We start from the raw sequence: 18,154 nt of genomic DNA, 5'->3' as shown, positions 1-18,154 counted from the left end.
GTTTGGATCATCCATGAGGAAAGATCCATTGTCATACTATGGGTTTGAATTGGTCTGGGTGAAACTAATTTTGAACATTGAGGGTGTATAAGAGTTTGCAAATAGTAATTCCTCAAATAAAGTTAGATGAAATTGAAGATCGACGACCTACTGTTGGAGGACAAAAATGTAGGATATACAGTCGTAAATAGGATCTTAAAGCCTAGTTTGAGCTTCATACAATAGTGTAGCAACAGCCCCATAACAGTCACTTACTGGAAGTTGAGCTAGGAGTTTAGAGGCATTACTGACACAAAAAACCATGTGGATGGCTGCAAAATCAATAGGTCCTTCATGGCAGAAGTAAGGGGCAAATACGCACAATTGGATACATTTTTTTTTTCAAGACTTTGTAGGCACTGAACGGAGAACCGGGTCTTGACATGATCTTCTATTTTATTTTTTTTTAAGACTAGGTAGATTTGGTCGGATCTAGGTAGATTTAGCTAGATCTGGGTACTGGATAGATTTGATGGGATCTGGATAGATCGGGATGGATGTTGGGTTTGGATAGATCTTGGTAGATCTAATTGAATCTAGGTAGATCGGGCCTGACAAATAGACGAACGAATAGAGGGACAGACTTGGAGGTCGGATCTGGATAGATATAGCTGGAACAACGAATAACTGAAGAATCGGGAATATCTAGAAACTCACAGTGTGAGGTAACCGAGAGCGACCGGTGGATCTGGAAGGCGATGCCAGTGGATTTGGAAGGCGATGGATCTGGAAGGTGCGCGGTGACCGTGAGTGATCGATGGATTTGGAAGGAGAGAAGAAAAGGAAAAAATCTGAAAAAATATAGACGAATTTAGAGACAGAAAAAAATCTGTCTCAAATTTGAGACGGAAATTAATCCGTCTCAAATTTTTAATCTAAATAGTATTTTTTATTAAATAATAAAAAATATAAATATCAATATTTATTGTTCATATTTTCATTACCTAATTAAAAAATAAGACTAAAAATCCCATATTTTGATTTGGTACTTGAATTATTTTTTATTTTTAAAAATACCAATTATATTTAGAAAATTTCAATTTGTGAACTTCTTTTGTCTAAAAATTCAAGTGTAAAAGTGGGTTTCCAAATTGCATTAGGCGGGAAAGGATGTTTGAGGTAGAAAGAATGGGGGACAAATTGTATTGGGGGGCAAAATCATGCTTTTAATGATGATGGTGCATTAAGTGGACTGCCAACTTCACATTTTTTCTTTATAAAATTAAGAATTTGAGGAGTTATGTAACATTCTCGATCTTTCAGTCATGGTAAACTCGACTCGAGAAGATGTCAAGAGGTTGCTAAGGAGAAGATCTGTAAGGGAACCACTAGAAGATCCAAGAAGTCTGGCCATTTCCGACTAGTTCTCTCTTTCATTTCTTCACACACACATACATACATACATATATATTTCCAACCAATTTTCTCAAATTTCTGTCCCAAATTTGAGAGAGATTTTGAGACGAATTTTCCATCTTAAATTTGAGACTGATTTCAAGACAAAAAAATTCATCTCAAATTAATAAACAATTAATAACAAATATACAAAGTAATGATATGAAAATAAATAAGTAAATCAGTAACCTTAATTTTGATGGAGAAATTTGTAGTAGGCTTGAAATCCTTTCCTTCTCTTGCCTTGTGATTTTGGGTGGATGAGCAATGAATTTTTGAGAGCCTTAGTTTGCTTGAATTTTTGTTTGAAAGTGTTTGAGAGCTTGTGAGTGCTTTGTATGTGCAAAATATATAATTGATGATCATCAAAACGATTTTAAGGCATTTATAGGCGTTTGTTGAAAAATACTATAGCATACTATAGTAACGGTAAAAACACTATAGCAAATGGTCGGAATACTGTAGCAATAGTGAAAATACTATAGTAAACGATCAAATACTATAGTAACGGTCAAAATACTTTTAAAAAAAAATTATTTTACTTGAAAAATAATTTTAGTAAAAAATATCACTTTTGATAATACATATACTATGTCAAAATAGTTTATGAATTAATAAAAAATAATCAGGGACTATATTTATTATATTGTTTAAAATATCATTTTTTTAATCATCAAAATTTAATTAGAAATTAAACGGAGCAAGTTGATTCCACATAAAATATTTTTGTTTGAAATGCTTTCCATATCTTACTTTTTTTAGACTATATGTTAATTAACAAACACTACCTTAGAAGGGTGGACCTATAGTGGCTTATCTATCATTGCAAGTGCTCTTGGCTGCCCCATTCATACAGATGCGATCACCGAAGATTGAACGAGATTGAGCTATGTCAAGATTTGTATCAATTTTTATGTCTTCTTCTCATTTTCGGATCAAATTGAATCACTATAAAAAAAATTAATTTTTTGCGACGATTTTAAAAACTACAACAAAATAAATGTTTTGCAGAGATTTTTTTAACATTTTACGACGATTTTTAAAAAAATTAATTTTGCATCCATTTTAGAGAAATTGTCGCTAAATTTAGAAAATAATTTAAAAATAAAAAATTAAAATTAAATTTTACGACAATTTTTTAGAAACTGCCACTAAATTTAAAAAATAATTAAAAAATTAAATTAAATTAACATTTGCGACAATTTTAAAAAATTGCCACAAAATTCATTAAAAAATTTACTTTTGCAACGGTTTTCAAAAAACTGTCAAAAAATTTAGAAAATAATTAAATAATTAAAAATTAAATTAAATTAACATTTGCGACGGTTTTTCAAAACCGCCACAAAATTCATTAAAAAATTTACTTTTGTGGCGATTTTTAAAAAATCACCGCTAAATTCAAAAAATAATTAAATAATTAAAAATTAAATTAAATTAACATTTGCAACAATTTTGAAAAATCACCGCAAAATTCATTAAAAACTTTAATTTAAAAAAAATAAAAAGAAATTTAACAAAATTTTAATATATAAATTTTTAATAATTTTAAAATAGAAATTTTTAAAAAATATATAAAACCTTCTTTTATTTTTAATCAATTAATTAATTTATTTTTAATTTATTCCATTATTGTTTTAAAAAATAATCAATTAATATATGTTTTTTAATTTATATTAAAAAATATAAAATATAATTCTGAGAAATAATGATTAGATTAGTATATAATTTATATGTGCAGATATATATATCAAGGAGGCTTCGCAGATCAGATGGTTTCATATGCGCATGTGCGCAGCCCAGACCTATAGCGTAATTCAAGAACCCATTGTCTCAGGGCCCACAATTATGTTAATGTAAGGGGGCCATAAAATTGAGAGAAAATGACTATTTTGTCCATGTGTCTAAATGATGATTTTGCCCCTATATAAATCACTCCCCCCAACCCAAAATCTACAGAATGAACTCTCTCTCTCCTCTGTGTCTATATGAATATTTGTAAATCACTATTTTGCCCTTGTGTCTAAATGAATATTTGTTTATTCTTTTCTATTTTATTATAAAAAATAAAATTTAAATATGATTCGGGGATCCATTTTTACATTTCGACTCAGGGTCCCAAAATCTCAAGTACGGCATTGCACACGCGTAGGGGAGGTTCGGTGTTCGAAACCATGGAAAGGGAAAGATCGCCACATGGTGCGCTGACATGAGGCCATGTGGCACGCAGGGCCAGGTGCGGTTACTCCAACGATTGCTGAAAATCGTCGCTAAATGCTCCAAGACTCCTAATTTAACAACGGTAAAAATAGCCGCTAAATCACTTTGACCACCACAAAATGCAAAAAAAAAAATATCGTTAAATGCCGATTTTTTTGTAGTGAAATAATCGGCATTGATGCTTATATTAAAGAATTGAAGATTGCCAAACTCCCTGTCGAATACCAATGGAAACTGTAACGCCCCACTTTTTTCCAAGCAAGCGTTAACTCGAGATTTCGGGAATATTTTTTTTTTCAATATTATATACAACATAAGTCTCTTGATATACATACCTTCATCATAATCATTTCCCGACAATCTCAATTATACCTTCTCAGCATTTAAAAATTAATAAACTAAGACAAGTATTATCAATCACATCAACGAAAGCAAGATCGAAACATCAATGATATATAACCAACAATTCCTTTTACAATAACCAATTCGATGTTTCACATGAAAATATCAAAATATTACACAACCTCTGAACATCGTAATCATAGACAAAAACCTACGAAAACTAAACATAGCAGTTACATCTAGATGACATTCTTTCCCTTGGCGCCACTGCTTTCACCTGGAACGTTTGAATATTCTAGGGACATAGTCCAAGTTAGATGCTGAATCATCTAAGTGAGAATTCAAAAACATTTTCATGCAAATATGCAAAATCATATATAAAACCGACAACTCCTATCATGCCCCAGCCTAAGAGAATCCCACACAGCACTTAGCCATAACTGGGGAAAATGCAATCTCTCTAAAGGCAACATGACTACGCCGACCCATTGGCAAATCAATCCTGCTTAAAAGGGACAACCTTGACATATGAACCCGGGAATCACCCCATTGTTATTGTTAGGCTTTACGCTCCTACTCAAAAGCATTCCAAACTCAACGCAACCTTAGCCCCAAGAGTATCACATCAGCACTATCCTTGGAATCAACGACACCTCGGTATTAATGCTACTTCTCAAAGGAACCTGGGGTGGTGTCCACTCTTAACCCCGCCACTTGAGCCAACAACCGGGGTAGTGTCCACTCTCAGCCCCGTCACTTGAGTACCGTAGGGTGAAGTCCGTTTCAGCCCCGTCTCAAGTGGGTCACATAGCATTAACCCTTAGCACGCATTCCGAGTATTGACACTCGATCGAGAGCTACGTCACAGGTTAACAACCCACGTCCCATATGGACAACACAAGATGCCAATGCCGTAAAATCTTAACATGCATAAAATCAACATTTCAATGCATGTAATTTACCGTACAAAATTCAATGCATGTGTAAATAACCGTTTGGACAAACCATCACAATAAACCAAGCCATAGGGATGAACACTCGCAGTAAACCATGCTACAAACAAGTTTTCGATGGAACCACTCACATTTGGGCTGAGTTCAAGATTCCTCAAAATGCGTGCCTAACCTCGATTCTCGTGCCAGGCTCTCTATAGTTCAAATTCGAGTCTCAACGATACCCTAGACATCATATGTATTCAAAGGAAAATCAATATCTATTTTCCCAATTTTCTCATAAATTTTCTCTAATTTCTTCCTAATTTTCTCTCGATAATTCCAAATAAATACCTCTTAAGTATTTTTTCCAAATTTTTCTCCACAAGAATTAATAAAACAATATTTATAAGCTTCTGGAATTTTATGGAAAATTTCCAGATTTTCTCTTATTTTCTCAAATTTCCATAATTGCTTTTTCTTGAGAAATTTATTTCTTCTTGATTTCCTTCGAATATCCTCCAATAAAACTCACCAAAACTCATAAAATAAATCTCTTATCCTTCTAGAATTTTCTCAGAATTTTATAAAATTCCTCCTATTTATTTTCCATTTACCTTTCCTTTCAAAAATCCAAAATAATTATCTCCTCAAGAAATTTCCAAGATAAAAATTTATCAAAATAAACTATTCATTTTTCTTGAATTTTTGGATATTTTTCCAGAATTTTATTTCCTTTAATTCTATTTTTTCTCGAATTTTCTTTATTTTCAGCATTTAAAAAATACAGAAAATACCTCCGGTCATCTTCTCCGACGACGGCGACCGGTGACCTGCTCCAATGGCTGATCTGACAACACCACCTTGAAGTTCTCCTCAAGTCGATCGCAATGGCACCCTCATATGGCCGAAAAACTCACCGGAAATAGCCCGATTGGACGATTTACAATCCAGCTCCGGCGAATCTTTGCGTTTTCCGTTGACTTTTTGGACGTCTCCTACGCCGATTCGGTTTTCTCAGTCTGGTCGACAGCTGTACTGAAAACTGTTCCCAATTCAATTTCTTTCATCACCAAAAATCATAATTTATTTTTCTTGATGATGCTATACAATTTTTCTTAATCATCTAGGGTCCAAGGTACTCCCTTCGGTCGATTCGGTGATTTATTTTACTTTTAAACCCACTTTTCGATATTTTAAATTCATCTAAATTACGCGGTGACCTCATACAGATATGGGGTATTACAGAAATTGTCTGTTTGCATGCAATGCGGAATCTTTGGTCACTCGTTGGTGACTTGCTCGAAGAAAAATAAACAGGTCTATATTCCCAAGCCTGTGGTGTCCCATGATGCTCGTATTTGTAAGGGGTCGAGGAATGGTGGTGTCTCTCAAGTCCCATTCCCTTTTGAGTCTAAGGTAAGGCATATGTCTCCCCAATCGAGTAGTTGTTTCTGAAGGTCTTCTCACGAAAAGGCACAGTGTCCCCCACAACCCCAACAATCAAAATCTGGTGATTTTTAAGATAAGATGAATGATCCCTTAATGGCTAACTGGTTCTCCTCTTTAATGCAAGAAGATCAAAGAATCCCTTCAGTGAGTGGCTCGAATTCCCAACCTTGTCTTTTAGGAAATCTTGATATTGATGATTCGATGAATGCGATGTGTGATTGATGAAGTTTCCATCTTGCATTCTCTGGATGTCCCTCCAAAATCCAAACCCCAATACAAAAGAGATCGTCAAAAGAAGAAGAAATAGGCAAAGTATGCATGGTACGTAGGTACTTTGTCAGTTATCTACATTGTGGTTTTTGTTTGTTTGCTTGGATGCATAAAGGTGAAATTCCTCACTTTAAGAGTCTCCCACACACTGCTCTACGTACGTGGAAGGAGTTAATCACTGTACATGATAACGCATCAAGTAGGAGACACAGTGCATGGTGCCCACAAGGAGCCACCCCTACAGTAGGGTAAAACTCTCACTCTGCGACTACCATGACTCGAACCTACATCCTTGGGTGCATTCTGTTAACTGAGAACCAACCGTGCTATGCCCGTGGGGGCTGTTTGTTTGTTTGCTGCCACCTTCTGTTGAGGTCGTTTTGTAGTCTTTTGTGTTTGTTCGGAGTATGCCCCATTTTGTTCTTTGTCAATTCTTCATATTTTTGTTGAATGGAATTTTTTATTAAAAAAAAAAAAGATTTTGAAGATACATTCTATACAAATATATACAAATACATAATTCCAAATATATGCAAAATTTATAATAAAATTTTGATCGACAAAGGAAAAAAATAATTTTGATTTTGGTAGGAATGTTTGGAGGAATAAAAGAAAAAACAACTTTGAAGAAAACCTGACTATATATATTTGAAGACACGTAAAACCTAAATAAACCAATTTGGAAATTATTCATTGTTTATTATTGTTTACCGGTTTAATTGCTGGGGTGCGTGCGATGATCTTCAAAATCTCCACAGAAGATACTGCCAATTGCTTGTGGTATACTTTAATAATTGTATTTAGATAAATTATATTTTAATGATTATACTAAGATAAATGATTCATTTGTATTAAACTTTACTTATACCAATAACAAAATTTATAAAAAGAGCCAAGAATTATATTTAATTCATGCGTGACAATCAGGTCAAAATTTAAATAAAAATATGTAAGATGGTTGTTAACTACTAATAAAAAAATAAATAAATTTCACATCACACTGAATATATCTAGGACAATTGGGGAGTAGTTAAAAGTGTAGGGTAGGGTTAAATATGCAAATGTGGAGTTAGATATACGGCATTGAGGATGGCATTGAGGGGCCGAATAACATGTTAGTTTAAAAATAGTCGAATAGTTTAAAAATTATTGGTCTATTCATTAAGGTTGTTAAGATTTAAATATGGCATAGATTTTAGATATGAAAAAGTCATTAAGACTTCAAATATGGCATAGATTTTAGATATGAAAAAGTCACGTGGCAATAACACCTTTTTACATGTAACTTAAATATGTTCTTTGGATATTTAATTATTATATTTTTAATAATATTTATAAATTAATATGATATAAATTTTATTTTAAAAAAATAAAAAAATATTATAATTGAGCATCTAAATCTTATGTTCGAAGATCTCAAACAATCACAAACTCTTCAAATTGAGCTAAATTAAAATGTCTAAAATTTATCGAATTATGCTACTTTTAAGTAATAAAACTTAAAATTTTTAGTTTCTAACTTTAATATTTGTTATTTGTATGATTTTTTTTAATTTATTATTGGCTTCATTGCATTGACGTAACCTCGACTCCAAAAGTGATTGCAAGAATGTTATTAGACTCTATCGAGTTCATTTATTCTTTTCCTATGCCATTTAAATATCACTTTCATGGTAAAGTTACGATTTTTTTTTTCTTCCCCCGATGATATGCTAGGTTCAAAATTGAACTCTTTGCCATTTTTCAATTACAATAATGATTGTTAACGGCCATTGATCAAATGAGAGAGAAGAAAGAAATGAAATAAGAGAGATGATGAATGATAAAATGATTAAGAGTAACCTGATTAACGTATGTTCGTATCTATGTGAGAGGGTCTTTAGTATCATTTGATGCATGGAAACATTGAAATGGTGTTGTTTCATATGTTTTCTAGCCCGAAATATTAAGAAATATAAAAAATATATATTTTGGGCCATTCTCATAATTTTAAACACATTTAGGGGTCATTTAGCAATATTAGAAAACTATTAGAAACCTATTTTATTTTGTAACTACGTTAGAGATGAAAATAATTTCATCTCTATTGTTTCAGTGACTACATTAGAGATAAAAGTAACTTATATTTATATTTATTTTAATAGATGATGGAATTTATATTTATATTTATATTTGATTGAATAATTATTTTTTATAATTTTTGAATTAAAATAATATATATAAAAAAATCTTATATTTTTTTATTTATACATTTTAATTTCTTGTTTTTTATAAAAAAATGTAATTTTTCTCTCTTTGTTTCATTTCTATGGCATATGTTTTTCGTTTTTATTTATATCACATTTAAATTTTATAATATGAGAGAGAGAGAGAGAGAGAGAGAGAGAGAGAGAGAGAGAGAGAGCCGTGAACGATTGATGAAAGCAATGGTAAATGAAAGCAATCTCACTGCGTGCAGAGTATAGCAATATTCTGCAAGCTATATATACACATACATATACACGGCCTGAATGTTCATAGCCATTCATTCAGCACAAACTAAACCACACATCAATCTTAAGAAATGGCCACGATTAATGGCGAAGAGAGAATTAGCACTACTGATGAGCTTCTCCGTGCGCATGCTCACGTCTGGAACCGTACCTTCGCTTTTGTAAGCTCAGCCTGTCTGAAATGTGCAGTTCAGCTGGGCATACCAGACATCATTCACCGCCATGGCCAACCCATGAAGCTTTCCCAGCTGGTTGCTTCTCTTCCTGCTCTTAATCCCTCCAAATCCCACTGCATCCCTCGCCTCATGCGCGTGCTAGCTCACGATGGGTTTTTCGTTGAGCTGAAAGCCGCCGCCGGAGAGGAGGAAGAACCCGAGTACACGCTCACGCCGGCCTCCCATCTCCTCCTAAGCACTACACCTGCGAGCGTGTCGCCTTTCCTGCTCTTGATACTCGATCCTCTCATGGTAAAGCCATTGAATTGGCTGACTCCATGGCTGGGGAACGACGATCCCACCCCGTTCCTGACGGCGAATGGACGGACGCTTTGGGATTACGCCGGCCAGAACCCCGCCTTTAACAGTCTTTTCAACGAGGGCATGGAGAGTGATTCGCGTATGGTGGCATCTGTGGTGATCGAAGAGTGCAGAGGAGCCTTCGAGGGGCTGAGCTCGTTGGTCGACGTGGGAGGCGGCACCGGGACGATGGCTAAGGCCATTGCGGAGGCATTCCCAGAGATGAAGTGCACTGTGCTCGATCTTCCTCAAGTTGTTGACAAGCTGCCAGGGAGAAAGAACTTGTTCTTCACTCCTGGAAACATGTTTGAGGCCATCCCCCCTGCAAATGCAATTTTACTCAAGGTATACCATTACTCCTTTTGTGAGCAAATGTGCAATAGTCTGTTAATGACCTCACGCTAAAAATAAGAATATAAAAATAGTTTATGTCTTTCTAAACCTGGTGGGAGAAAAAATTCCACTATGTCCCTTTCCAAATTAGGCAAATCCAAAAGGTTCATCATCTAATTCTCTTTTGTTTTTGTTTTGTCTATTTTGGGTCACATTTGATTTTGTTCTAGTTTCTAATTGTGAAACATATTTGAGGCAACCTCATCTACAAATGCAATTTTACAATTAGTCGAGCATATATAATAGTCTAGATAACTACGTCATGCACAAGATAAGAACATAGAAATAGTCCGTGGGCTCGTCTTCTTACCCACAATAAGTTTCAAAAAAAAGAGTCACTATAACCCTTTACAGTCAAACAAACCCTAAGGACTAATCCATAATTTACTTCTATTCTCCTTTTGTTTTTCACTTGTTTAATTTGAGTAACAATTAGTTTAGTTTTTCTAATTTCCAATTTTCATTTTCACTATTTTTTCAAGAAAAACAAGATAGGAAACTTGTTCTTCACTCAAAAATATTTTATTCTTTTCCTTTTATATGCCTTATCCATCTTTGTTTGCAGTGGATATTGCATGATTGGGACGACGAAGATTGCGTGAAGATACTGAGGCATTGTAGAGAGGCCATTCCAAGCAGACAAGGAGGAGGAAAGGTTATCATCATCGACATGGTGGTGGGACACCAAAAGGTAGAAGAAGCAAATGAAAATGGTGACAAGTCCACTCAAACACAGCTCTTCTTTGATATGTTAATGATGGTGTTGCTCTCTGCGAAGGAAAGAACTGAAAAAGAGTGGGCAAACTTATTCTCCATAGCTGGTTTTAGTGACTACAAGATAAACCATACTATTGGTTTACGATCTCTCATCGAGGTTTATCCATAATAAGTGATTCCTAGTGTCATGAAGCTAAGTTATATAGTCATTTAAAACCTTTATATATAGGGGAAATAAAGCATCAATCTCAATAAGTTGTTTCAAACATTTGATGTATTAATAATTAGTGATATATAGATATAATATCCAATGTTTACTAGATTTAGTAAACATGTATTCCTGTATTCTCGATTTAGTAAACATGGCAAGCTTGCCTACTGATTTATGTATTCTAAGTGTTGGCTTCTATTTGTTTGGTTTGATTTCTTAAGTATTTGGAGCTAGGATTTGGTTGTTGGAAGTCGATGGCAAAGGCTAATTTATTTAATGTCTTTTACCTTGAAAAAGATAGATATTTAGTAATAATATAGTATTTTTATCATATAATTTATGTGAGTATTTTGAGTTTACAATCCTCCACTCTTTAATAGAAATTGGGTCCCAACAATAGTGATTTTTTAAAACACTTTTTAAATATTTTATTCTATTGTGTCATAAGCAAAAACCAATTAAAACCCACACAAACCAATTAAACTCACTCGGTTATTGACTTAGGAGGGGTTGCAAAATCCCATCATGGGTGGGACCAAAATGCATTTCCATTAGGTCTACAATACTTCGGGAGGAATGCCAACCACCATCATGTGGGAAAAGGAGATTGATCTTCGTGGAAAGATAGTGGAGAAGTGAATTTAGGGGTATTTTAATTGCCAAGGTAAGTATGATCATCAGTCAAGGAGGAACGTGGCTGGCAGGTCTAATTGACAACATTTTTAGAGTCAAAACTGCAATAATAATAATATATATATATTTGAGAACATTTTTAGAGTCAAAACTACAATAACATATATGTTTATATATATTCTCATAACATAAATCAAATATATTGATGTTAATTCAATGTTACAAGTTTAATTTTTTTTTATATAATAATTAAAAAATTAAATTATAATTTATCTAACTTAGTATAATTGAAAACTAATAATAAGAGAAGTTGCATAAGGGGTGATGATACCAACATATATATGTGTATATATAGAGAGAGAGAGAGAGGGGGGAGGAGAACGTTCGTTCATTAAAGCCTGCGATGAGATTGCGCTGCGAGGAAGAAAATATAAAACCACGTGCAGGCAAACGCCTTTCAACATATAAAAATTTATGCCTTTCAATCCAAAACAATATTTTGGATTGAAAGGCATAAATTTTTCATAAATTGGAAGTCCCACACAAACGCCTAACTCTGACATCCAAAATAAGGAATTCTAATTCTAAAATGATTTTGGAGTATTCAAATAAATATTATCTTTAAAAAATTTATCCTAAAAAAAAAGCAAAATAAATATTATCTATAAAAGATAGATGTCATCTATATAATAATTATAATCTCACTCTATATTTTATACTTTAGATCACTCTATATTTCTTTATAAATAAGCAGACACTCATTCACGAAAAATGACAACGTCTGTGATACTAGTTTCAGTATATATATATATACTAGGGAATGCCCGTGCCTAAAGGCACGGCATAAATAATATTAAGACTAAATTTTGAATAAAAATAAAAATAAAAATTATTGTATAACGTTGTATAATAAAAAATAAAAAAGTTGAATTAAAAAAAATGCTCTATAATCTAAACAAATTAAATTAAAAGTTAGGGTTATTATTGTCAATCAAATTATAATTTCTACTGTTACAAATAAAAACTAAAATTAAAATGCACACCAATTAATACTATTGCTACCAATTAAATTATAATTACATAAGAAAAATAAACATTATATTGAAATGTATAATTGGTGTGAGCGACTGCAGGGACGATGGCACACATGTACAAAAAATTAATAATTTTAAAATATCAAATATCAAATGTACAAAAAATACACTAAATTAAATACACATAATTAACACATACACTAAATGAAATACACTAAATCAAATGTACATAATGAATAATCAAATAATCAAATACACATAATTAACACATACACTAAATGAAATACACTAAATTAATAAACAAAACTAAATTAAATTAACACTAAATTAATTTACACTAAACTAAATTAAATTAACACTAAATGAATTTACACTAAACTAAATTAACACACTAAATTAACACACACACACACACACACACACACACACGTGTATATCTATATAATACACTAAATTAATACACTAACATTTTAAAATATCAAATGTACACAAAACATGAAACACTATAAAAAATACACAAAATAATAGGATAGAAATAATGAAATGTACATAAATTAACACACATATTTGTTTACATAAACTAAACTAAATTAAATTAATACTAAATTAATTTACACTAAACTAACACTAAATTAAATTAAATTAACACTAAATGAATTTACACTAAACTAAATTAACACACATAATCAAATATACATTAACACACACACACACACGTGTAATACACTAAATTAAAACATAAAACAGTAAACTAAACTAAATAAACTAAATAAAACAGTAAATCTATATAATACACTAAATTAATAATTTTAAAATATTAAATGTACACAAAACATAAAACAGTAAATTAACACACACACGTGTATATCTATATAATACACTAAATTAAACATAAAACACTATAAAAAATACACAAAATAATAGGATAGAAATAATGAAATGTACATAAATTAACACACATATTTGTTTACATAAACTAAACTAAATTAAATTAACACTAAATTAATTTACACTAAACTAACACTAAATTAAATTAAATTAACACTAAATGAATTTACACTAAACTAAATTAACACACATAATCAAATATACATTAACACACACACACACACACACGTGTAATACACTAAATTAATAAACAAAACTAAATTAAATTAACACTAAATTAATTTACACTAAACTAACACTAAATTAAATTAAATTAACACTAAATGAATTTACACTAAACTAAATTAACACACATAATCAAATATACATTAACACACACACACACACGTGTAATACACTAAATTAAAACATAAAACAGTAAACTAAACTAAATAAACTAAATAAAACAGTAAATCTATATACAGAAAATAATCAAATACACACATAATCAAATACACACATAAATTAAACTAAATTAAATTAACACTAAACTAAATGAAGACCTGGAAGTGAACACCAAATACAGAAAGAGAGGACCAGATATATATATATATATATCTATATATATATATAGAGAGAGAGGACCTTGGAAGTGGGCGGCGGCTTGGCAGGGGGCGACGGCAGTGCGTAGCAGGGGCGGCGAGGGTCGGCAGTGCGCAGCAGGGGACGTGGCGGCGACGATGGCATGGGAGAGAGAAAGAGAGAAGGGGGCGGGCGAGGGTCGGCCGCGGGTGAGAGAGAGAAAGAGAGAGGTAGAGAGAGAGGCGGTGTGGGCGAGGGGCGGCGACAGCCGCGGGTGAGAGAGAGAAAGAGAGAGGGAGAGAGAGAGAGGCAGTGTGGCCGTGGGCGACAATGGCGGGCGAGTGGAAAACAGAGAAGGAGAGAGAGAGGCAGAGAGGGAAATAGAGAGAGAGAGGCGTGATGGGATGAAGCAAAGTGTGTGTGTGTGAGCTGTGAGGATGAGATGGTTTTAGGGGGGAAAAATATATTGATCTCAACCATTGATGGAAAGTCAAAACTCATCTCAACCATTCAAAAATGTCCCCCTCACATTTGTCTCTCAATTTCAAAAACCTTCTTGCTTTATTATATAGATATATATATTTTACCATATTCAGTGTTTAATTTAAGTATCAGAGTATTTGCGCAGAGACTTTGCCACACTCTCTGATTGTTTTCTTATTTTTGCAAAATAAGGCGGCTTGTCGATGGCATTTTTAGTTAATTAAAATCATTATTATATCTAGTCAACATCAATTGGCGTCGTAGGTAGAAAACGTTCAAAAAACTTATTAATACTATAATTACTTTTACATAATTTCAAGTCACAAAAAATCAAATCAAATCAATGAAAAAAGAAGACGCTACATATATGTAATAGTCACAAGAATGGTATGTTGTTTTGGTTAATATTTCTGCCTCTGCCATAATTTTGTTTTTTAATTATCGTTTTATGTAAAAATAAATAAATAAAATCATAGATCTATTATGTATGTGTTGTTTATTATAAGGTACGGAGTTATGCTATTTGTACATAAATACTTTTACCGATTGATTTACGAGTATGATATATCGGGACAAATTAGTGATATTTGACATGTAAATTGAAGTAATTTATCACGATAAATTGGATTTGAAAAGCGGGAGATAGAGAGACGGGATAGAACTCAGCTCGTCGTCCTCTTTGTCATTCTCCAATAAATCCGAGAAGCAAGACTGTGGACCACCGGTGGAACCAGCATGGGCTCGGCGTCGACAACCGGAGTGGGAGCTGCCGGTCGCTCCACCCAAGTCCTATGAGCTTGCTCCATTGGAGCAGAAAGGGCAAGCCTTGGGCCCGCCTCAACATGAAGAACTCGTGCCCCTTGGATTATCTCTGGCAACAGTACGATCAACAGCATCACAGATTTAAGCAGTCGTTATCGACTTCTTCGCATTCAAATTTGATTTGATTCTTCTTTCCATTTTCTTTCAGATATTCATTTCATGGTTGTGTACAGATTCAATCTATTCTTTTTCATTTGATTCTTGTTTTTTTATTTACAAAATTTGTGGGTTTTGGGTCCATTTGGGAGGTGTTCCTGATTTGGAACAAATTTTGGGTGAAGAAGAGAATAACTTGTTGGTGTTCTGTAAATCTACCAATTCCAATCTATTTTTACTGATAAATGAATTGAATGGTGTCCTATTGTGCTTTAATGTGCAACTGTGGCCCTCTCATGGCTGATTCTCAACTCTTTAAGATTTAATCTTTTGGCACTTTGAGTAACTCAATTTTTTATTTGATGACTCCATTGACAACGAGAGAGAAGCAGAGGGAGAGAGAGTGTTTTGGGTCTTCAGGTTTGGGTCATTTGGTCATTTATCAGGGATAAATTGGTCATTTCATTATCCCTGTAAAGTGTAAATCTTTTTCTGGAAAAAGGGGAAGACCGACGGCGGAAGGATATGCCGGAGAAAGAAGCAACGCCGGAGAACGGCGGTCGTGGGCACTGCGAAAGCAAGGGGCGACGTCGATAACGGCGGCAAAAGGAGAAGCCGTCGGCGACCATGGCCGCGGTGAAGGCAATTGGCGAAAGGCAAGGGCCGCGTGCGACGAGTGGCGGCGGCGTTGCAGAGGCCGCAGGCTGACGGAGGACAGCAGTGATTCGCGAGGCGATGGCCGCGGAAGATCAAGCGGCAGAGGCGATGTGCTCGACCCCAAGCGGAAGCCATGTGCAGCGGCAACATGCAGGCAGTGCTTCTTCCTCCCATTAACGTGTATGTGTATATATATATATATATATTATTGGCTTTGATGTCTTAGCCCCAGGAAACCATCTGCAAAAACCCCCGTGAGACAACGACGGAGACTCGAGGAAAAACGCAGAGGACCAAGGGTCCCCAGCGGCGACAAAGCAAAATCGCAAAGGAAGCGGCAGAATCAAGTACCAATTGGAGGAGATTCACATAATAAAGAGAAAAAATTGGAACAATTGAGGAGAAGCACAGTAAGCTTGCACGCAGCAAGCCAGCCCCAAGCAGCAAGCTAAACAGCTGGTGGCTCATGCAAGCCTCATCCACGCAAGGCTCACGCAACCCATGCACAGAAGGGGGCAGACGTAGCCCATGCAGCAGGCAAGCCAAGTAGCAGCCACCTAACAGCCACATAGCAAGGCAGATCACGCCCACAACTGCCAGGCAGAAGGCAACGCCGGCAAGCGGGGGAGAAGCTGCAGGCAGATTCGGCACTCCAGATCTGGGCAGGGAGTTTTTTCTCCTTCCGGGTTTAATTAATTTCCTTATACTCACACCATTGATTTGGATTTTAATTTCGTTAAAATGTTCGAGGCTCGATAAGGTGAGCAGACGAAAGCTCTTTGTACAGAAAGCTCTTTACAGAAATGTTTACAGGTAGGAAATTAACCATTTTGCCCTTGTATGAAATTAACTATTTTGCCCCTGTCCCCCACCCCCACCCCCAAATCTGCAGAACACCTAACCTCTAACTTCCGCAATATCCCTCTCTCCCTCTTTCACTCTCTTAAAGAACAAACAACAGTCTGATTTAAATTCAGTCAACCGCACAGTTGGGTTTTTTGTTTGTCGAGTTTGAGCACAAACAGCAGCTCCCCAACGGGTTTTGAAGGAAACAAATGCTGCTGAAATAATTGATTTATGATTTTTAGCAGTCTTCTCTCTCTCAGATGATATTTCTTTTGATAGTCTCTCAACTGCATTTAAAAATCAAGTGCATTTTTACTTACAGAAAAAAAACCCATTGAGCAGTAATAAAATTGAATTGCTTTTTTAAATGTTGGTTAATAAGAAATGAAGTCAGTGGCAAATGGAGATTGGAGGCAGATTACAGCTTTTGCAAAACAACATATTATTTGACTTTCAGCTGTCACGGTGGTCGCTATAGGACCGGCGGAGACGGAAGTAGTCGTGGGAGGTAGATCAGCGGCCGGAACAACCAGATTGAGCGGTCGGATTGCTGGATTTTCACAAGAAACGCCGGCGTTTTTATCCGGGAACGGTGGTAGACTCTGTCAAGGTGAGGGGCGAGTCCGCTTCTGGTTTAAATTCGGAGCATGGTGGTCGGTGCCTTCACCAATGGAGAACGATGGAAAACAGTGGGTAAAGCAAAGGAGGAGGCAAAATCAATTGCCCGCTTGTCTGTCCAGCTCTTTGTCTTCAGGTCCAAATTGGCTCCAATTTATCGCGAGAATTTGATACAATCAATTTATCATGATATTTCCTCCCCAATTTATCCCCTGTAAACGTTTCTGTAAATAGTCTTCCGTACAAATAGCATATCTCTTATGTAGAATTATAAAAATAAAATATAATTATTCTCTTTTATTACAGATGTAGGGGTTACACCGAATCGTGAAAATAAAATATAATTATTCTATTTGATTGCGGACGTAAAAGTTATGTTGAATTGTAAAAATAAAATATAAATATTCTTTAAAATACTCATGTAGATGTTACGTCGAATTATAAAAATAAAATATTATTTTTGATAGCAGATATAAGCGTTATGTCGAACCATAAAAATAAAATATTCTCTTCGATCATGGATATAGACGTTATGTTGAAC

General features: G+C 34.4%; 1 protein-coding gene across 1 annotated transcript; it reads left to right on the top strand.

Annotated features, from left to right (window-relative positions):
- Positions 1-9,115: 9,115 nt before the first annotated feature.
- On the top strand, positions 9,116-11,154 carry LOC127811895 (trans-resveratrol di-O-methyltransferase-like). The gene is made up of 2 exons (XM_052352090.1): positions 9,116-9,999; positions 10,613-11,154. The coding sequence occupies exons 1-2, from the start codon at positions 9,211-9,213 to the stop codon at positions 10,931-10,933; spliced, it is 1,110 nt and encodes a 369-aa protein (XP_052208050.1). The 5' UTR covers positions 9,116-9,210; the 3' UTR covers positions 10,934-11,154.
- The last annotated feature ends 7,000 nt before the right edge of the window (positions 11,155-18,154 follow it).

The sequence above is a fragment of the Diospyros lotus genome, chromosome 10, assembly GCF_014633365.1.
Source record: "Diospyros lotus cultivar Yz01 chromosome 10, ASM1463336v1, whole genome shotgun sequence".
Taxonomy (NCBI): Eukaryota; Viridiplantae; Streptophyta; class Magnoliopsida; order Ericales; family Ebenaceae; genus Diospyros; species Diospyros lotus.
Note: the sequence above shows the minus strand (reverse complement) of the source record. Positions and strands in the feature narration are given on the sequence as shown.